At 47.3% G+C, this 21,725-nt stretch overlaps 2 protein-coding genes across 10 annotated transcripts in view; both read left to right on the forward strand.

Moving 5' to 3' along the window:
* Positions 1–73: 73 nt before the first annotated feature.
* On the forward strand, positions 74–5,938 carry Rhno1 (RAD9-HUS1-RAD1 interacting nuclear orphan 1). Of its 8 annotated transcripts, none has more exons than XM_037204112.1 (4): positions 76–157; positions 3,539–3,683; positions 3,871–4,122; positions 5,096–5,938. In XM_037204112.1, the coding sequence occupies exons 3-4, from the start codon at positions 3,955–3,957 to the stop codon at positions 5,642–5,644; spliced, it is 717 nt and encodes a 238-aa protein (XP_037060007.1). In that variant the 5' UTR covers positions 76–157; positions 3,539–3,683; positions 3,871–3,954; the 3' UTR covers positions 5,645–5,938. The 8 variants fall into 8 exon arrangements, with proteins under 8 accessions (XP_028737349.1, XP_037060007.1, XP_037060009.1 ...); XM_037204114.1 differs by having other exon boundaries at positions 86–157; positions 3,605–3,683; XM_037204113.1 differs by lacking the exon at positions 76–157 and adding an exon at positions 203–304.
* A 1,358-nt stretch (positions 5,939–7,296) lies between these two features.
* The window catches only part of Tulp3 (TUB like protein 3), a 35,631-nt gene continuing 21,202 nt past the window's right edge, over positions 7,297–21,725 (forward strand). Inside the window, exon 1 of one of the 2 annotated variants that reach the window (XM_028881522.2) lies at positions 7,297–7,412. In XM_028881522.2, the coding sequence (XP_028737355.1) occupies positions 7,372–7,412 (41 nt within the window). In that variant the 5' untranslated portion in view covers positions 7,297–7,371. The remainder of the gene's footprint in view (positions 7,413–21,725) is intronic. The other variant, XM_028881521.2, reaches the window with a different exon arrangement.

Consider the following 21,725-nt stretch of genomic DNA (forward strand, 5'->3'; position numbering starts at 1 on the left):
GCAGCGCCGCTTTCAGTTGTTCCGCTGTTTGAAATTGGCGCCGGCGGAGCGTTGCGGTCACGTGACGGAGCGTCGCCAATCGGCACCGGCTTGTCTCCGGGTTCCGGCCCCGAACGCTCGGCGTCCGGAGGAGCGGCGGCCGCGGCCGGGAGGGCGGGTAAGGCGGGCCCCCGGCGCTCGTGGGGCGGCGGGAGGGACGCGGGGACGCGCGGGCGGGCGGCGGCCAGCGAGCGGTCTGCTCCGCCCCGGCCCTCCCAGCCGCGGTGGGCGACTTCCTTCCGGAGCGGCGCACGTCACTCACCCGGTTAGCGCCCCGCTCTGCCCCTCCGGGGTCCCCGACCGGACAGCAGCCTCGGTGCGGCGCGTTCCCCGACCGCGGGGACGGGCCCTACGCCCCGCCCCTGGCCGTGGCCTGCCGCCCCGGCCGCCGGGCCGCCCGGGAGACAGATGTTCTTTTCTTTACACGCTTGGTGGAGTGGGAGGCACCGGGGCCGACCCGGGCAGACCGGGGCGTCCCTTCCCCGGGCCCACCGTCCGGTGGAGAAGGAGCACAGAATGAGATCAACAGATCCGTAGAATTCTAGCTACAGAGGAACAAGTTAGAGGCCGCTGGGTTTTGTTTGACACAGGGTCTCCCCATGTGTAGAATTCTCGATCCTCGTGTCTCCGCCTTCGGAGGAGCTGGGGTCACTGGCTGGCCCTCTCGTAGCCTTCTGTGATATTTTGAATATTTATTTTAATGAGAAAATCTTGACTTAGGACAGGGAAGCCTCTTTTTTTTTTTTTTAATGAACTGACTGAGACGCGATCTAAGATCTGTTACACAGAAGGGAGGGAAACCTTCGAAGCAGCTAGAATAATCACCGAAGGCGGCTTTGCCTCGGGGAGGCCTGGTGAGCACCCAGGGATTTGAACCGAGGCGCAGGAATGCGGAATGCGATGAGTCAGGAAGCAGGGCCTGCAGCCGTACTGAGTTTTGTCCCTATCTAATAATTAAACGAATCAAGAGTTGTAAGTAGCTAGGCATGTGGCACATACCAATAATCCTGGGGTGAGACGAAAGGATCTCGATTTAGAGGCTAGTCTGGGCTATATAGTGAGACCCTGTCTGAAAAAATAAGATCAGAGTGATGGTGCACACCTTTAATCCCGACACCCAGGAGGCGGAGGCAGCCGGCTGTCTGTGAATTTGAGGCCAGCCAGGTGTACATAGCCAGCTCCAGGCCAGCCAAAGCTACATCGTGAGACGCTATCTCAAAATAAAAAAATAAAAAATAAAAATAAAAAAAAAAAGCAAAGGTTGAGCAGAAGTGAGTCAAAACCTGACTTAACATTTTTGTTTGGGCATGTCTGTAAGAGATTATCTAGATTAGACTGAGGTGGGATGACCCCACCCTGAATGGGGGTACTCCCATTTTGTGGGCTGGGGACCTGGACTGACTAAAAGGGAGAAAACCAGCTGAGCACATTCATCTGCTTCCTGCCTACTAAAGTGTGTGCCCAGCTGCCTTCAAGTCCCGGCTGCCATGACTTCCCCAACACACAGGACTTTACCCTGGAACTGTGAGCCAAAATAGCCCTTTCTTTTTTTTTTTTCTTTTTTTTGAGACAGGGTTTCTCTGTGTAGCTTTGGAGACTGTCCTAGAACTCACTCTGTAGCCCAGGCTGGCCTCGAACTCACAGAAATCCGCCTGGCTCTGCCTCCTGAGTGCTGGGATTAAAGGCTTACGCCACCATACCTGGCACCCTTTCTTTCTTAACTTGCTTTCCTCGGGGTATCTTATGACAGCAACAGAAAAAGTACCCAGTGCAGTGAGACATGCCAGTAATCCCAGCACCTGGGGAGGCAGAGGCTAATGTCGAATTTGAAGCCAGCCTAGGTTACGTGAGACCGTCTCAAGAAAGTCAAAATAATTATAAGAGGGCCAGTATATAGCCAAATGGAACAGCTATTGCTTAACGTGGTGAGGTTAAATCTGAGAACCAAAAAGAATATATTTTCTTCAAAGCCATGCAAGGGTAGGGGAAATTGATGGGTATAGATGGCCAGGAGTGAACCAGCAGGGTGGTAAGTATATGGGGCTTGTTGTTTGACTAGTTGACTTCTCTTTATAGTCTAGAGAATCCAGGGGTGGTTTTTTTATTTGTTTTATTTATGTGCATTGGTGTTTTGCCTACATGTATGTCTGTATGAGGGTGTGGGGTACCCTAGAACTGGAGTTACAGACAGTTGTGAGCTGCCATGTGGGTGCTAGGAACTGAACCCAGAACCTCTGAAAGAATAGCTAGTGCTCTTAACCACTGAGCCATCTCTCCAGCCCCCAGGCGACTTTTTTTTTTTTTTTTAAACAAAACCTAGATGTGGTTGGTCACAAACTCGTGCTTGAAAACCTCTAGTGACTACTCAGCCCAACTCCACACTCATGGCCCCACCAGGTTTCCTGACCCAACGTTGACACCGTGTCTAATCTTTTTCTTATTATTTTCTCATTCCTTCCTTTAAAAATATTTTTTAAAACAGGGGCTCCCTATGTATGCCCCACTGTCATGGAACTCACCATGTAGACCAGGCTGGGCTCCAACTCAGAGATCTGCCTCCTGAGTGCTGGGATTTAATTAAGGTCTATGTTACCACACCTAGCCTTTTCCCCTTTTTATTTGTTAGCTAGACATTCACAGCCTCACAGGCACTGACATTGTGTGTGAGTGATGGGGGAGAGGGGACACACCACACGTGGGTGTCAGAGGACGTCTTTTTGGAATTGGTTTTGGCCTTCTACTTTTTTTCGAGTTCTAGGGATCAAACTCAAGTCCTTGGTTTTTGAGGCAAGTTCTTTTGCCACTGAGCTGTCTTTCATGCTCTGTCTCCCATGAGCTTGTAATTCTCTGAGGTTTCATGTAACTCAGGCTGGTCTCGAACTAGCCAAAGATGACCTTGAGCTCCTGATCCTCCATCCTCCCTTCCTAAGTACTGAGATTATAGGCATGGACCACCACACCTGGTGTGGTGTGGCTTTTGAGACAAGGTTTTTGTACATAGCCCAAGCTGGACTTGAACTCCTGATCCTCTTGCCCCAGTTAGGATAATTGAGCGTGTTCCCCATGCCCAGCTGTAACCATCCTTGCATGTGGTGTTCCTCAGCCTGGAGTGACCTTCTTGCCTTTTGCTTCTCCCAGCTCTTCATTCCCAGGCTAGGTGTTTTCTCACCCAGAAGACCTGAAGTGAATTGAAGCAAAACCGTATTATCCCGAAGTGTAATTGTTTCCTTCTCTCCCTCCTCCCTCCCTCCTCTCTCCCTCCCTTTCCCTCTCTCTCCCCGTGTGTGTGTGTGTGTGTGTGTGTGTGTGTGTGTGTGTGTGTGTGTGTTTCGAGACAGGGTTTCTCTGTGTAGTTTTGGTACCTGTCCTGGATCTTGCTCTGTAGACCAGGCTGGCCTTGAACTCACAGTGATCTGCCTGGCTCTGCCTCCCAAGTGCTGGGATTAAGGGCGTGCACCACCAGTACTGGGGATTGAACCTAAGGCTTTTTGCATTTTAGACTAGTGCTGTACCACTGCGCTACAACCCCAGCTCCTCAAAAACAGGGACCTCTCTATCACTACAGATGCTCGGCACTCAGTAAGCGACTGTTGAATAAGAACGTGTCCATCTTTAATTCCGAGTGCTCATCACGACACAGTAATGTAAGTTCAGCAGGTGTTTACTGAATGAGTGTTGTTGAGATAATGTGTTTCGTGAGGTGGTATAGGAAACTTTTCCTCACAACAGGAGGTCTGAGTGGTAGTTTTTGGTAGATTGACTAATACGTGTCATGAAGGACAGGGGAATCACCCATGTGATTTTCTCCCAGCTTTTGTTTCTTCTCTACAGGAATGATTTGCAGCTGGACCCCGGCCCAGACCAGGAAGGCAACCTGCATCATGTGGTTACTAATTGCTCTTCATTTACCTATTGATGCCTCCCAAAAAGAGACTCCAAAGACAGTCCCGCAAAGCCCAGCTGCTATTCCACCAACCGCCACTGGAGGGCGCCAAACACCATTATGACTCTCTCCAGCAGCCCATTACCCACACTGTCCAGGTGCCCAGCAAGCCCATAGATCAGGGCACCATCACATCCTGGGTAAGTCCTTGACCTTTATCATGTTAGCTTTTCAGAATACTGACTGTGAATCGTCTTGGAGCAGGGACCGGGAAGCAGTTACTCTTTCTGGCTGTGGTAACCTGACCCATCTGGTATATCTACTTTTCTTCCTTCAGTCCAGAATACATGTTATGTAGAATTGGAGTCTTCCTTGCCAGGTTCTTCTGAAAAAGTTCTGAGTGGACATTTCACTACCCAGTAGCTGGGTAAAGAAGCTAGAAAAAACTACAAGCTTATAAATGAGATTATTTCCTGCAACTCATGTGAAAAGTACTAGGTACTCTATGGCCAAATGGACTGAACCTTAGGGAGAAAATCCTTTTAAAAAATGGCATCGGGGGCACCCTTGTAATCCTAGCCTTTGAGAGGCTGTGGCAGAAGGATCTCAAGTTAAAGGCCAGCCTGGACTACATGGTGAGACTGTCTGAAATGGAAAGAAAAAAATCCACAAGCATTGATTGAATAAACCTGGTGTACCAGATCCTGTTTCTGAACACAGTCTCACTTCCTGTTCTTGTAGCTGCCAGTCCTTATTTGCTGGAGACCTTCTTGCCAGGCACTCTGCTGGGGTTGGGGGTGAATCTGTCCTATCGAGGGCTTTGTGTCGCTGAGGACTGAACTGCTGAGTGTCCTAAGCATGGGTTCAACCCCCAAAGATCCTCCCAGCCCTGCTCTCATGAAGTTTACGGACAGACAGTTAAACAAGCCGTAGCAGTGTTGGGTGGTGATTGAGAAATACCTCGTCTCCTCTTCTCCAGGCGCAACGTGAAAGGCAGAGGGATTGGATAGCTGGCCCAAAACTGTTTGCTTAGCATTTCCTCACATAGCTGGTTTGGTTTTATTATAGCGAGTCCTCACGATTCTGGACAAAAATAAAGAAGGATTCTGTCCATTGCATGTAGTTTCTTTGATAGTTGACCTACCACCCCCCCCCTTTTTCTTTTATGCACAGGTATTACCTCAGTTTGATACAAAAGCCGAAAGCCAGTTTCCAGCACACCGGAAACATCGTCCCCGAGACCAGGCAAGGCACTTAACTCGGAGATCTACCTGTAAGTTCCCGCGTCTAACCTTTGAGAGTCCACCATCTTCCAGTTCAGAGACATTGTTGCTATCCTTGAACAGAGAAGAGCCCTGTCAAGCAGAAAAGGACACCCCCAGAAGGCCTTTAGTGCCACTGCTCAGTCCCCAGAGCTGTGGGGACCTGTCAGTGCATGCACTTCAAAGCTTAGCTCATGTGTTCATGCCCCCTGATATCCAGACCCCGGGATCATCTGTGAGAGAAGATCCCGTTTCCCCCGATCAGAAGGAAAACAGCCTTGCAGGATGCATCCTTGGCCCTACAACTCCCAGCAGCCCAGAGCCGGGCCCTGTTCTGGTCAAGGACACCCCTGAGGAGAAGTATGGGATAAAGGTCACATGGAGACGCAGAAGGCACCTGTTTGCTTACCTCAAGGAGAAAGGGAAGCTGGACAAGAGCCAGTTCCTTGTGAAGATCTGACTGGATGTCACAGACTTCAGTTCATCTCAAAGCTGCTCATGGTCGCCGTCGTCTCTAAAGTCTCTTCTCTGGCTTGAGAATGACATGGAGTGGACACCAATAGGAGGAAGACTTAGCTGGAGGCCTGGAGTTGGAAGTCGGTTTCTAGATTTGCTTTTTAAGCCACCTCATATCGGGAAGAGTTGAATTTAGTGTCTTGAACTGTTGGTATTTTACTCATAGTAACTGTTTAACCTCTGAAGTATCTTGTACTGTTTACAATGTTTGTAAATAAATGGCTGCCCCGAGTTTTTAGAGAAGCCTACCTTTATCAGTAATGCAGAGGTGTGGCCCGTCTAGAAAAGGTCGGTGCCGATTAGTCTTCGGCCTCAACCTTGATTTTTTCCACATTTTTTGGTACTGATCGTAGGAGGCTCAGTGACAGCTTCCGCTGATGGAGAGAATCCGAGTGAACTCTAGTTTTTAATGGTTGACAGCTGCCAAAGGGCCACAAGCCCTGCGTTGATGAATACAGTGGGGTCAGGAGAGGTAGGGCACAGATGGATGGGTTTGTGTTTTGAGAGTCTGTTTACAGTGAAAGGATGTGATAGAGTAACTGTGTGTACATACAGTGGAAGAGCATATTCTTGTAATTCGTGTGGAGGTGATGCCCCCGCTAACAAGTGTCTCAGTGGTCCTCTTACTCAACCACGGCATCTCTTTCAGCCCTTCTCATTTAGCATCCAGCCCCTTCTAGCCCAACAGAGCTTACGCTGCCCCTTATATGGGTTAGGATTTGAAGCACAAAAAAAAAAAAAAAAAAAAACACGAAGCAACCAGGGAGCGGGCTAAGTGAGTGCAGTGTTCTGCTCTCCTAGTCTATGTATGTACTTATTTCCTAGTTTTCAAAAGTTAATTTCTGGGGTCTGGAGTCGTGGCTCAAGGATTATGAGCCCCAAATGCCCAGAAGGCACAGGTTCTATCCAACAGACAGGGCACCAGGGATGCATATGCATATGCAGACACACACTTGGGACATGGTGGCGCATGCCTCTAATTCCAGCATTAGGGGGCGGAGGCAGTCGGATCGATGAGTTCCAGGCCAGCCAGACTAAAAAAGATCTTGTCTCTCAATGAATATACATCAATATTTTTTAAAGTGAAAATCTGTATTCAACATCAGTGTGGTAGCTTAGGCCTTACTAATTTAAGGCTACAAGCAGTAGCACTGGTCAGAAAGTCCTCTAGGGACCAGAACCAGAAAGGAACTGATGGCTGGAGGCTTGATCTACTGCAGAGAGGACAGGCTTAGCAGCTTTGGCTGTAGAAGGCTAGTGTAGAAGGCTGAAGGCGGTCAGCTTGCGAGGCTTCTGGCGAAAGAGGTTTGCAAACCCCTGGACCACAATCCTGGCAGCCCCCTGGGCGTTCTCATTGCTGCACAAGGAGGCGCCCGCAGAATGGAGCAGCTGGAGACACCCCGGAGGGCCAGTTGGGACCCAGCCCGGGGGGCCGCACCCCGCTCTGGCGCACGCGCCTTCGCGTCCCGGTGCCTCCCGCCCCCTGGAAACCCTCCAGCATCGCGGCTGGCGCTATTAGCCAGTGAGAGGGGAGCGGCGGGCACCGGACCAATGGGCGTCGGCGACAGTGCGGGGTGTGGTTGCCAGGGGCGGGGCCCGACCTCCTCCATCCTCTCCAGCCCGGCGGCGGTGACTCGGGGTCTGGACGCTGATGCCACGGGACGGGCGGGTATGGAGGCGGCGCGCTGCGCACCGGGACCCGGCGCGGACAGGTCAGGGGAGGGGGCGAGGGCGGTGGAAGGGCGGGATGGGGTCTCCAGGATGGGCGGGCGACGGCGGGGGCCGGGATCGGGTCCCCAGGATGGGCGGGCGCTGTGCATCCCGCGCCGCCAGCACTCTCTCGTGCCGCTCCCTTAGAGTTTCCCCCGGACCAGCTCGCCCTGCTCCCCCAGGGTCTCCGATTCCCTCACTTGCAATGCGTTCGCCCTTCACCGTGTCTCTCTGGAGTAGAGTCAAAGCTGAGGTGGAACGAGGTCCCTCCTGGGAGTCGAAGCGGAAGGTCGCGGGTGATGGTTAATTGGTTCCAAGGCCGTTGCTTTTGGCAGTCATTGCGGAATTCTGGAACGGAGTCCGAGGGCTGAAAATGCAAAACTGTTCTCTCTCTCTCTCTCTCTCTCTCTCTCTCTCTCTCTCTCTCTCTCTCTCTCTCTCTCTCTCTCTCTCTCGTTTGTACCCCCTGTTTCTCTGCCAGGACCCCTCTTTTTGCCTGGTCAACAGGGTGAGCCTGGGAAAACAAATGGGCTGCAGTCTCACCATGCTCGTTTTTCGTCAGCTGGACTAACGAAAAGTTAATGGGGGGCCTTGTGAAATCATTGGCTCAAAACTTTTCCATTGTCTGAGGATTGAAATCAAACATTTCAACTGCATTCTTCGTTTACCATCCCATTACCACAGCAAATAAAGACTTGGCGTGTAAGGATGTAGTCTGATGTTAAAACTCGTATTTAACTGATTCGAAACCATCTTTTAAAAAGTTACAAAGATGTCGGAATAGGAACACACCCCACCCCCGCAACTAGGCTCGCTCAAACTTGCTAATGAGGTTGACTTTGAACTTCTGATCCTCCAGCTCAGCCTCCAATGCTGAGCTGTTTTCGTCTTTCATCAGGGAAATTCTATAAACATAATAGCTGCTCTCTGAAATTTGTTTACACGCCCCCCCCTTTGAGAACAAAAAAAATACATTTACAAGTGTAAGGTGGGGTTATTAAACTTAGTATTCAGAGCCTCTGATTAAAATCAGATGACATCGCCAGGCAGTGATAGTGCATGCCTTTAGTGCCAGCACTCAGGAGGTAGAGGTGGGCGGACCTCTGAGTTCCAGGACAGCCAGGGCTACACAGTGAAACCCTGTCTTGAAAAACAAAACAAAACAGCAACAACAACAAACAAATGAAAAGAATTGGGGGATTTAGTTTTAATTGAATAAATTTAGAGAAGTAAATCTCATGGGGATATGATTTTATTTTTATTCCTTTTTGTTGCTGGTTTCGGCTTTTTGTTTGTTTTGTTTTGAGACAGGTCTTCTTATGTAGCCATGGTCAGACTGGAACTCTCTATTTAAATCAGGCTGACCTCGAACTCATGTAGATCTGTCTGCCTCTGCCTCCCATGACTCATGATTTTAGGGAACAAGAAGGACTTGACTTTGAAATTGGGACCAGATGGCAGTTATTTTTTCACCTCCTGGACTTAAACCTTAAAGGTGTAATTTTAAAGTTCCCCCTCCTCTCCAACATTTCCTTCCAAAGAAACCAACTCTTTAATTTTCCGTTGTCATCAAAGGGGACCGTGTGAGTCACGGTCTCTCCTGTTTAACTCATTTGTTGTTAAAAGGGAGAAGTCTGGCTTTCTAGGTAGTCATTAATATTTTTTGAGAGAGAAGAGAGAAACTGAGAAGACTGACTCTCGGGATAATCCAGTAATCCAGGCTGGCCCCAAACTCAACCCTTCTGCCTGGGCCTCAGGTGTCTTCGATAGGCACGGATCACCAAGCCTGATGCACGTGTGTACTGGTTGTACACTTTCTTATTTTGTTGCTCTTTCAAGATAATCTTATACAACTTGAAGTCTTAGTGGTCTGCTACCTCCTCCCTGCTGCTAGGATTCCAGGTGAGCAGCGCTACTGTGCCAAAGACAGAGGCCCAGGCTTCAAGCTTAACTTTTTTTTAAAGAGGTTACTTATTATTGGGCATGGTGCTCAAATGCCTTTAGTCCCCGTACTTGAGCGGCAGAGGCAGGCAGATCTCTGTGAGTTCAGGCCGGCCTGGCCTACATAGTGAATGAATTCCAGTGCTGCCAGGGCTATGTAGAGAGACCCAGTATCAAGACAAAAAGTTGCTTACTATTCATGAATGGTGGTGGGGTTGCTGCAGCATAAATATGGAGGTCAGAAGACAATTTTGTGAAGTCAGTTCTGGGTCTGGGGATGCAACTCTGGTCACCAGATCTTCATGGCAAGCGCCCTCACTGCTGAGCCGTCTTTCCAGTTCTTGTACTTTTTTGATGAAAGACTTGAATACAGATCCCTTAGTATCAATGCCTTTAGTTGTATGGGTAACACCTAACTTTTAATTTTCCTGGGATTTGGTTTTTTTTCTCTCTGAATTATGTAGTTGTTTGGCTGTCTTACCTAGAAAGGCAGAGTTCTTTCGACAAAGTTGAAAGATTATTAACAAGCAAATTTCAAATATTTTTCCTTATGTCTGAAATTGGCGATGGAAATTGGAGATAGACTATAAAACGACACTCAGGAACCTCGCTGAGCCTGAACAGTCTGTGCTGCTGATTCCTCGGGGGTAGTAGCTGGCTAGTATTGGGATTTAGGTTGTCTGAACTTTTGCCAGTGATGCTGGAGTTGGTGGTATGGCTCAGGGACAGCGTGCTTGCTTGGTATTTCAAAGACCTCATGTTTGACCCCGGCAGTACACATGCACAGGTACCCTTGTTATTAATACCACTGAAGGTGTGTCGTGACCTTGTGACCTAGAATTACCTAGGGAAGTATTGTATGCCCAGCATGGTTATATGTAGCTGCAAGTTTGATATCAGTTTGAACTACAAAATGAGCCCCAGGCCAACCAGGGCTACACAGGGATACCCACACACACACACCGTTTTTTTACACTTTTATAGATTCTTTGTGGATTTCACTCCAAGCATTCTGATCCCGATTATTTCCCCATCCCCTCTCATCTGCCCTCTGCCCTTGCAGCTTAAACCCCCCCCCAAAAAAAAAACCAAATTTAAAAGAAAAACCAAGAAACAGAGAGGGAGAGAGAGAGAATGAATGAATCTTGTCATGGAAGCTGCAGTGTGGCCCCCTTTTTTTTTTTTTTAAAGATTTATTTATTTATTATGTATACAGTATTCTGCCTGCATGTGTCCCTGCAGGCCAGAAGAGGGCACCAGATCTCATTACAGATGGTTGTGAGCCACCATGTGGTTGCTGGGAATTGAACTCAGGACCTCTGGAAGAGCAGTCGGTGCTCTTAACCACTGAGCCATCTCTCCAGCACTAGTCTATTCATCTTTACTTGCAAGTGTTCGTTGCTAGGAGTCATTGGCCTGGCTTAGGGCCTCTGGCTTCCGCTACACCACCAATAAGGAACTCTCTGTGGGGCTCCTCTTGGATATCCTGTTGTCCTGTGTTGTGGAGGTGGAGGTCCTGCTGTTTTGATCATAGATGGGATGGATGTTGGGGTGGAAAGACTTGATTCTGGGCCTGGGTAGTAGCTAGCTTGGTCATCCCGCCAGCTTTCCCTCGTCATCACTACCTGGGAGCTCTCCAGCACTGCTTCAACTAGCTCACCCAGTGCAGCCTGCAGCAAGGGGGTCGGGGAAGAGGGAGACCCTATCTTAACCCACCACACCAAATGGGATTTCCCTTAACCCCAGTGCTGTGGGATCCCTAGGGCTGTTGACTATCAGCCTATCTCCAGGTTCAATGTGAAACCCTGACTCAAATGTGTACTCATAGTTACACACACACACACACACACACACACACACACACACAGAGAGAGAGAGAGAGAGAGAGAGAGAGAGAGAGAGAGAGAGAGAGAGAGAAAGAGAGAGAGAGAGAGACCAAGAACAGGAGTTCAAGGTCATGTTTGTCTACAGAGCAAATTCAAGGCCAGCTTGAGCTACATGAAACCCTAACTTAAAAAGAGCCCCACCACCACCACCTCCGCCGCCAACTAGAGAGATGACTCGCTGGTTAAAAGCACTTACTGCTCTTACAGAGCACCTGTGTTCCGTCCCCAGCTCACAACCACCCATGACTACAGTTCTTAGGGATCCAAAGCCGCCTCTGGCCTCCTCAGACGCTTGGGGCACAGACACACCCTCAGGTAAGATACTCATACATGTAATATAGAGTGGAAAGAAAGAAAATCTGACGTTCTTGGCTGGAAACTATGCCTTGCCTGGTCTTGTCAATCGTGTCTAGCATGCATGTAGGGTTTTTTGTTCTGGGTTTTTTGTTTGTTTGATTTTTTTTGTTTTGTTTTCTGTTTTGTTTTTTTATGGTGAATGTCACATCCAACCTAGACAGGGAAGAATATCCTGTAACAAATTCCTTTTTGCCAGAGTCCTTTGCTCTGAGCAGAACAGTTCATTTCTGGCTCCTTAGACCTTCCTGTGGAAACACTGCCATTTTCCTGGCCTCGGTACCCATTGGAGGAACAAGTTAATATTTGTTCTTACCAGAGCAGAGAGAATGTTTGAATTTGAAGCTGTGTCCCAGCCTAGTGTTGATTGGTTGGAGGGCCTAGATAATTACTTCCTCTGCCAGAGACCAACTCCACAGGAGAGCTGGGGCTTCGGCAAGCCAGACTCTCCTGGAAGCCTGTTCACCAGGAATAATTTTCTGTTCCACATAATCTTGACTGCCTTGTTAAGCATCCTTGCTGGAGTTTTTGTTTGTTTGATTGATTGATTTCTTTAAGTTTTGTTTTTTTTTGTTTTTTGTTTTTAATTATGTGTCTATGCAGGTACTTAAGGAGGCCAGAGGAGTCAGATCACCCTGGTGCTAAGTTACAACCTGATGTAGGTACTGGGAACTGAACTTGGCTCCTCTGCAAGAGCCACACATGCATGGTACTCTTAAATCTCTCCAGCCCTAAATGTTGCTTTTGGGGGGGTATTTTTTGGGGGGTTGTTTTTTTTGTTTTGGGGTTTTTTGTGCTGGAGATTGGACCTAAAGCCTTAAACATGATGATTTTGATTTTTAGGATAAATCTAAACTCTGAAACCTACTTTTAACATGAATAAAGTGTGTGAGTGTGTGTGTGTGTGTGTGTGTGTGTGTGTGTGTGTGTGTGTGAGAGAGAGAGAGAGAGAGAGAGAGACTGACTCACTGTATAGATTAGGCTGGCCTTTAACCCTTTTTTTTAAAAAAAAAAAAAAAAAAAAAACCACTACACTTCTTTCTTTATTTATTGCATGTGTTGGGGCAGCAGTTGAGGCTGGAAGACCACCTGTGAGAATCTGTTCTCTCCTTCCACCACATGGGTCTCCAGGATTGTTCTAACCACTGAACTATTGCACTGACCTAGCCCTGATCTTGAACTTTTAAATGGCCTGTCTCAACCTCCCCAGTCCTGGGATTGTTCTTGTTAGGCACCATGTCCTGCAAGATAATCTTTTTTAAAATTTTTATGTATTTTTATTTCATGTGCACTGGTGCTTTTCCTGCATGCATATCTATGTGAGGATGCCAGATCCTCTGGAACTGGAGTTACAGACAGCTGTGAGCTGCCATGTGGGTGCTGGGAATAGAACCCAGGTCCTCTGGAAGAGCCAGTGCTCCTAACCACGGAGTCATCTCTTCAGCCCCTGCAAGACAAAACTTTAGAATATGAATTACAGTGACAAGTTTTAAGATTTTTTTTTATTTATTGACAATATATAGAAAAAGTTTACACAGTCTTCTCCAAAATTAAATCATTGCTATTTAATTATCCTTGCAGGAGAAAACTTCAGTAGATTTCAATAAAGTTAGAATGAAACTGGTCTGATAGAGGACGGATTGTTTTCCTGTTGGAACATAGTACAAGTTTCTCGTGGTGATTCACTGCATCCAGAAAACTGGAGGCAAAAGTCGGGAGGGATGTGTTGGTTGAATGAAATTCTTAAGCTCTTTTGAACTTGTCATTCCCCTCCTTCTACCTGCCGAGTGGTGGCCTACGGGCTGCACCCCACACCTGCTGAGTGGTGGCCTACAGGGCTGCACCCCACACCTGCTGAGTGGTGGCCTACAGGGCTGCACCCCACACCTGCTGAGTGGTGGCCTACAGGGCTGCACCCCACACCTGCTGAGTGGTGGCCTACAGGGCTGCACCCCACACCTGCTGAGTGGTGGCCTACAGGGCTGCACCCCACACCTGCTGAGTGGTGGCCTACAGGGCTGCACCCCACTCCTGGTTTGAGGTTAGGGAGTGCAGAGTATTGAGCCCAGGGCTTCGTTTGTGCTAGGCAAGCATTCTGCCCATTGTTCTGCATCCTCAGCCTTAAGCTGTATTTTTGTTTTGTTTTAGGTCAGGTCTCACCATTTAGCCTAGGCTGGCCTTGAACTCAAGATCCTTCACCATGCCAGGCCTTAGACTATATTTTGAAGAAGGGAGATCTTTCAAGATAAAGTGATCAACAGTGTTTACACTTGTGTGTGCTTGGACTTAGCAGTAGCGTCATCACTTTGAAGAAAACAGGGCAAATGTCGTTATCTTCATTCCATGCATAGAAACTTAGAAAGCTGGCCTGGTGGTGTTTGTTCCTGTCAGTCAGTGTCAGCCATTCTGGAGGCTGAGACGAGAAGACCGCTGCAGCCTGGGAGTTTAAGCCCAGCCTGGGTAACGTAGTGAGACCATCTACGGTGAAACCTAAATAAAAATAACCAACAACAGAAAGAATGAAAAAGAAACGCTGTGCGACACCTAAGGTTACATGAATAAATGATGTAGTAAAAAATACAGTTCAGGGGACCGCTGAGATGACCTAGAGGCTAAAGGCACTCACTGCCAAGCCCGGTGACTTGAATTGGATCCTCCAGACCCAAGAAAGAAACAATCCTGTCATTTGTCCTCTGATCTCCATGTGCGGACTGTGGCACATGTGCCCCTCCCCACGCACACTCAAATAAGTGTAATAAAACAAATTAAGTGAACTCCTGCCTGTCCTGGGTTATAACGATATTGAGTGGACTGGAGAGATGGCTCAGTGGTTAAGAACACTTGCTGCTCTTCCAGAGGACCTCCAACAGATTGGGTGGCTCACAACTAACTCCCTGTAATTTCCTCAGGGCAGTCCCATGCCTTCTCTGGTCTCTATGGGTACCTACACACGAGCGCGCGCACGCGCACACACACACACACACACACACACACACAATCTTCTAAAGAGTCTAGGGGGGATGGAAGGTAGGATATAGGGGGATATGATTAAGACACATTCATTTTTACACATGTATAAGATTATAAAAGAATAAAACAAAAAAAAAAAAAAAAAACAGCCGGGCGGTGGTGGCGCACGCCTTTAGTCCCAGCACTCGGGAGGCAGAGCCAGGCCGATCTCTGTGAGTTCGAGGCCAGCCTGGGCTACCAAGTGAGCTCCAGGAAAGGCACAAAGCTACGCAGAGAAACCCTGTATAGAAAAAAAACCAAAAAAAAAAAAAAAAAAAAAATTAAAAACAAATGAAATCCAGGCTTTTGACTTCTGTGGCCTCTTATTCTCTTTATCATACATTTTCAAAGCATATAATGCAGATATTTGAGGTTTGGGGCTTTGAGGTGGTATCCCACTGTAGCCCAGGCTGGCCTCAAACACAGTGGCAATCCTGCATCAGCTTCTGAGTTCTGGGATGAGGCATGAGCCACCATACCCAGCTACTGCAGATGTTCTCCAGCTACTGCAGATGTTCTGAATGTCATCCGTGCATAGAAATTGCTTTTAGAGCAAGCTGTTTAAGAAATCAAACATTATAGAAACGTATAAGTAAATACCAGTTTTATCCAAAGAAAAGTATCTGGTGAGCCTCAGGGCCTTGGGCATGCTGAATACCATCTCTACTGGGCACCGAGTTCTACCTCAAGCCCCAGAGTATGTATTTGGTATTACCAGGGAAAAGATCATACTTTGATCTTTACCCCCCGGAAAGGAAAGGAAAATAACCTGCCCAAGAGAGAACGTGTAACCAAGGAAGAGAGAAACATGAAAGGAAGGCTGGGTTTCCGTTCTGATACCAGCTGTTTGGAGATCCCTAGGCAATGAACAGTGCAGTCTTTAACTTCCGGGATCAAGTCATATGCTGTTAGTAACGTTTCTGAGGGGGCTAGAGTGGTGCACATCTGTAATCCCAGCACTCCAGAGATAGAAACAGGATGATTCAAGGCCATTGTGGACTACTTGACAAACACCATGTCTCAAAAAAAAAATTAATCAAAAAATGCTGATGCCTTGAAAGAGCTAAGGTCCCTCTTTGTTTGGGTCATCTAAGTGAATGGCTGGTTTTTCTTCTGCTCTGTGTATGGGACATGAGCCAAGTCAAGAGGCAATCACTAAATAAATTCCTTGCTGTATTCTAAAGCATTCTTTAAGTTGTATGAATGCTTAAATCAGTTGCCAACTCTTCCTTCTCAGCCTCCACCCCAAGCAATTTTTGCTTTCTGATGTCTACTAAATGAGCCTTTTTTGTTTGTTTTTTTGGGGTTGGTTGTTTTTGTTTTTGTTTTGTTTTGTTTGTATGTTTTTGAGACAGGGTCTCTCTGTAGCCTTGGCTGTCTGGGAACTCACTCTGTAAACCAGGCTGTCCTTGAACTCACAGAGATCCACCTGCCTCTGCCTCCCAAATGCTGGGATCAAAAGTGTGCGCCACCACCGCCACCTAAATGGGCCTCTTAGGAGATGAATTTTCAATCCCTTGCTTCAGTTAAGCTCCCTCCAGACCGCAGCGGCCTCTCAGGGGAAGACAGCTGGGTCTGGAATATTGGCTTTTCCCCTGTTTGAGGGAGGATGGTTTCATAGGAGTCTTTTCTGGAGTGTCTGACTTGTTCTTGATGTGTGTTTTCCCAGGAACAATATTTTGTTCTGGTCAGAATTATTCTTAGGGTCTCAACATGTGTACAAATATGACTTTCCAAGGTTGACTGAGTTTAGAATTTGGAAAAGGTGCATTTTATTTAATTTCATTTGTAATTCTAGCTGCTTGGGCTGCTAAAGCAGAGTGAAGCTGGTCTCAAACTTATGACAGCCTCCTGCCTCAGCCTCCCAAGTGTGGGATCCTTTTCTAGAAGGAAAGTTCGTACAAGCCCAGATCAGCCTGAGCAACATAGGATGACACTATCTTATTAAAACAAAACAAAACAAAAAGTGCTTAAAGCCAGGAGAAGTTCCAGGATAGCTAGGGCTACCCAGAGAAACCTTGTCTGGAGAAGAAAAAAGGTAATTTGCATATTAAAGTAAATACTGTAATAACCAAGGTTTTGTAACTAATACTTTGTGGATGAAAATAAGCATACTGCTTGTTTACTTCAGGATGTGACTGAGGATTGCCTCAGAAACTACCATAAGTATATAATAAAAGTATATAAAAAAATAAAAAATACTGTAATAACCAAGGTTTTTTTTTTAATTTAATTTTATTTTATTTTACAATACCATTCAGTTCTACATATCAGCCACGGGTTCCCCTATCTCCCCCTTTCCACCCCCTCCCCAGTTTTTTTTTTAACTAATACTTTATGGATGAAAATAAGCATACTGCTTGTTTACTTCAGGATGTGACTGAGGATTGCCTCAGAAACTACCATAAAAGAAACCTTGATAGATGTGGTTGTGCTTGTCTGTAACCCTATCCTTGGGAGGTAGAGACAGGAGACTTAGGAGTTCGAGGCCAGCCATGGCTACATAAAGAGTTTAAGGCTAGCCTGAGCTACATGACTCTCAACAAGAAAAGGGAGAAAAATACATTTTGATTGATAGTTGCTGAGTTCAAGAGTTCTGGCTAGCAAAATATAATTTTGCATAAAATTTAATTTGAACATAGAAAGAGTTAGCACATTGGCGGTACTAAGGTTCACCAGTATTCAGCTCTTAAGTGACATTTGATCAAGGACTCTGAGTTATTTAGCAGTACTCCAAGTTTAATAACGTGTTTCAAAACCACCCTTACCAGGATAATGGACTCCTGACCCCATGCTGACTAATGGGGCAGCAGCCGCTTCTTACCTGGTAGATGCTGCGGCAGGCCTGAAAGGCCACACTTAGGCTTTTAACTGGCAGAAGAAAGCAGAGGAGGAAACCAGAGAACAGGGAGGAAGCTGGTGTCCCGGCAGTGGGCAGCTTGGCCGCATCTCTGATGCGGATAGTCGGGGTAAACTCTAGGTTCGTCACCGCTAACAGGAGTATACACAGTTTGCTTGAGACTTCAAACCAAAGTTTGATTTTAAAAAGTGTTTTTTAATCATAGAATATAACCCTGCAAAAAGCATACATCATCACCCTCTCTTGAAATTATTTTTTTGTAATTAGTCAAGATAATCAGAAGATTCTTCCTAACGGGGATTTCAAAAATTCCTGATAAACCTCTATCATCCTGCTCTCCTCTCTTTCTCTCTTCTCTCTCTGCTTTCTTTCATTTAAGAAATGCACGACTTAAACACTGATTTAAAGGGTCTGTGTTCTGTACACCATGCGCCATTTACAAGGCTGAGTATGATTAGAAAGTCCTGCTGTTTGAGTTCCTTTGGAATTCTGCTTTTCTTTGGAGCGTTCAAGTGTCTCAGGTCTTCTGATTGCTGGGCAGGTCAGTGAAGATCTCAGCAGATCATTGTTTTGGAAGTTGATCTGTCGTAGTGAAAACAAGAATTCCCAGAGAAGTGCGGAGTATTTCTCCTGACACCACGGCTGTAACATAAACACAGTCTGAAAGATGTGGATGTGGGCTGGGGAGGTGAGGGCACCAGATGCCTGTGCCGGCACCGGCCACACCTCCTCCCCCGCAGAGCACATACATTTTTTAAAGGACACTGCTCAGAGTCCTTTAAAACAATTATGTATTTTAATTTTATGTGTGTGCACGAGTGTATGTCTGTGTACCATGTGAGTGCCTGGTGTCTGCAGAGCTCACAAGAGGGGATGGGGTCGTTTGGAACTGGAATTACAGATGGTTGTGAGCCACCATATGGTTACTGGGAACTGAACCTGGGTCCTCTGCAAAAGCAGCCAGTGCTCTTAACCACTGAGCCATCTCTCCAGCCCCAGTCCTTCTGGAGCATGTTCTGGAGTTCATGTCATTAATGGCAGTAATGGTATGAGTTTTAGATTTCTAGCTTACACAGCAACATTTCTGCTTTTTTTTTTTTCCATGTTAAAAAGCAGTTATTTGGGGTTGGGGATTTAGCTTAGTGGTAAGGCCCTAGGTTCAGTTCTCTGCTCCGGGAAAAACCAAAACAAAACATTTTTTATTTTTTATTTTATTTTTTTTTATAACAAGGCTTTGCTGTGTAATCGGGGCTAGCTTTTAACTCTTTCAAATCCTTCTGCCTCAGCCTTCCAAGTACAGGTATCATGGGTATGCAGTATTGTGCTCAACTTGCAAATACGTCTATGTGAGAGACTTCCAGAATGTGTAGAGGGAGCATGTGTTGGTTAGTGAGGCGCCCAGTAGATGAGCTTGTGACACTCACATTGCTAGTTCCCAGGTTGATACTTTTTTAAAAAGACTCCTTCATTTTTATGTTATATGTGTGTTTCGCCGGCATGTATGTATGTGCACCACATTCATGCCTGACGCCGAGAGACTGGGAGAGGGCGTTGCAGCTCCTGGAGCTGGGGCTCTGGGTGGTTAGGAGCTGCCATGGAAACTGTCTGGCCACATGTACACCACGGCATGCAGGCCCAAATACACATACATACAAAGTGTAGTAAAACTCAAAAGATAAAATCAGTATTGTGCCGTGTGTGTAGGAGCCTAGCAAGGACCCTGGGTGGCGGGGGAGCCTGGTTTCCCTGCGCTTTCGAGGGACAGCATGACCGTTGAGGAAGACCGGTCTGCTGGCAGATCTGTGTTTGGATACATCGCTTTGTCTTTTCTGTATATTTTATGCATCGGTTTAGTTGCATTTTTCCCTTCAGTGAGAAAACAGTTCACAAGGAGGCATGTGTTGTTTGGTCTCAGCGAGGAGGCCACAGGAAGCAGGCATGGTTATTTATACTGGCCTGCTGTTGGTTGTTTGTGTTTGTCTCTATGCCAACTGCCGAAGAACCTTCCAGGAGGCCCTGCTTCGGCTCCCGACTCTTTGTAGGCATCTTTAGATCGGCTCCAGGCTTCTGTGTCCATATATCGGAGACTTGAAAGGCCTTTCTGTTTGACATTGCGTTGTCTGACTTCCCTTAGCAGGGTGTGAAATTCAGAATGTCCTTGGTAATTGAAAGAATTATAGAAGAGAAGGAATCCCTAAGAAACAAAGACCAGGGCTGTGTGGGGGCCGAAAAGGAATCTGTCCCCTGTCATCTGTGCTGTGGGTGACTTGTCTTCATTACTGCTTCTGCTTTCTCTTCCTGTGTCTTGCCTAGCCTCTTGGATTCATCTAGATTCCTTTCTTGTCTACTATTTGCTTATTTTGGGGTTTTTGTTGTTGGAATTTTTATTTTGTTTTGGGGAGACGGTGTCTCATTTATCCCAAGCTAACCAAAATGACCTTGAGCCCTTGATCTTTTTGCCTTCACTTCCAGAGTCCTAGGATCACAAGGTTGGCCACCACACATGGCCTTGCGAGAGACATTTTTTGTGTCAAAGGTCTATCTCAGCACTTGGGAGGCAGAGGCAGGCGGATCTCTGTGAGTTTGAGGCCAGCCTGGTCTACAAAGCGAGTTCCAGGACAGGCACCAAAATTACACAGAGAAACCCTGTCTCAAAAAACCAATAAAAAGAAAGGTTCTAGCCGGTCAAGGGTCCTATTCCCTGAACTTGCTGCTTCCTCTTCACACCAGTTAGCCAGTTGTCCGATTCTGAAGTCACGTTCCCACCAATGGGGTGAGACGTAATCTCTACCTGCATCGGGGATAGAAGACAGAGGCGTCTTGGCCTGGTGTGCTTGCTAAGTGCCCGCTGGCGCACACATTCTTTTACAAAAAGGAAATTGCCCTGCTGGGTTGTTTTTGTTTTGTTTGTTCCTTTGTGAGGCACCCAAATTACTCTTTCTAACAGCCCCATCCACGAGTCTTGTCAGGTCACCCATAGCCAAGTTTCCAGAGGTTGGTCATGAACATAAATTAATGAAGCTAGCTGTGCGAGGTTTAAGAAATTATTCTTTTCTACACATGGCAGGTAGTATCTCACATGATACCTGCCAGGATCCCTTGGCAGTGGGAATAACAGAATATGAATCAGTGGTTGGAAATACACAAAGCGCTGGTACATTAATTTGAAAAGCATATGGACATTTTCAGAACTTAAGAAGGAATTATCAGGAAAATGTAAAGAGTCCTGTCTGGAAAGAATACAGGGTGTAGGGATTCGAGAGCGACACTGAGATGGACTGTTGGGGGTAAGAAGTTTATTGTCAGAGTAATTAATGCCACGTGCGGACAGGAAGTCAGCAGTACAGGGGCTCTGAGAGACTCAGGCCCGTGCAGCAGAGTTGGGGTCCTTCCTTACAGCTTTCAGAGGCGCCTGCTGGCAGGCTGCCTGGCATTCCCCAGCAGGCAGCAGGGAGAAGAGAATGTGTCAGCAGCGGATTGTAGTTCTTTGATATGTCTGGTCGTCCAGTCCGCCAGCAGAAGGTGCACACTTGGGGGACTAAGAAACCAAGTACCTGGAAGTCTGTTAGCTAGAGATTCAGGCAGTGGTCTTAGGAGGCTGCCCGCCAGTTTCTGTCTGACAGGGGAGCGGGGTGGGGGGGGGTGGGGGGGGTGGCCGCCACAGGTGCTGTGTCCTGAGCAGCAGCATGGTCTGGAGTCTGAAAGCTGGAGAGATGGCTCAGTGGTTACAGTGCTTGCTGTGCAGGCCTGGGGACCTGAGTTCAGATCCCCTGGCACCCATGGAAAAGTCTGGAAGTGACCATGCACGGGCCTTTGTCTCCGGCATGACATGGGAAGGAGACAGGGAGGATTGCTGGGGCTTGCTGGCCGCCATTGTAGTTGCAATTTCAGTGGGAGACCCTGTCTCGAGGGAGTAAGGCAGAGAGTGAGAACGGGACACCCAATGTTCTCTGGCCTCCACATAATGAAAGGACCGAGCAGATGCCGTAACAGGCTGCTCAGTCTTCTCTCAGAGATCAGGCCTCAATTTCAGTCTCCTGAGACTTAAGCAAGCAGTTTCTGGGAGGGCCATGAACAAAAGACATAGTCCTGGCAGTAGCTCCCTTTCTGCACGTACTCTGACTGTTCAAGGTTCAGCCAGTTGTTTACTGTCTGGGACCCCTCACCAACTTAGAGCTACGTGTATGGGTCAATGTGAACATGCTAGGCCAGCCTACCTCCATGGCAGCTCAAGGACAGAGCCTGGGACTTGTCCTGGACAGCCC

Source organism: Peromyscus leucopus, chromosome 3 (assembly GCF_004664715.2).
Source record: "Peromyscus leucopus breed LL Stock chromosome 3, UCI_PerLeu_2.1, whole genome shotgun sequence".
In the NCBI taxonomy this organism is placed as follows: Eukaryota; Metazoa; Chordata; class Mammalia; order Rodentia; family Cricetidae; genus Peromyscus; species Peromyscus leucopus.

What these genes read in the sequence shown, in the direction of transcription:
- Rhno1 (XM_028881516.2), top strand. Translation starts at nt 3,955, where the DNA reads ATGCCTCCCAAAAAGAGACTCCAAAGACAGTCCCGCAAAGCCCAGCTG. An exon ending in AGGGCACCATCACATCCTGG is followed by an intron (nt 4,123 to 5,095) that starts GTAAGTCCTTGA and finishes TTTTATGCACAG; the next exon opens with GTATTACCTCAGTTTGATAC.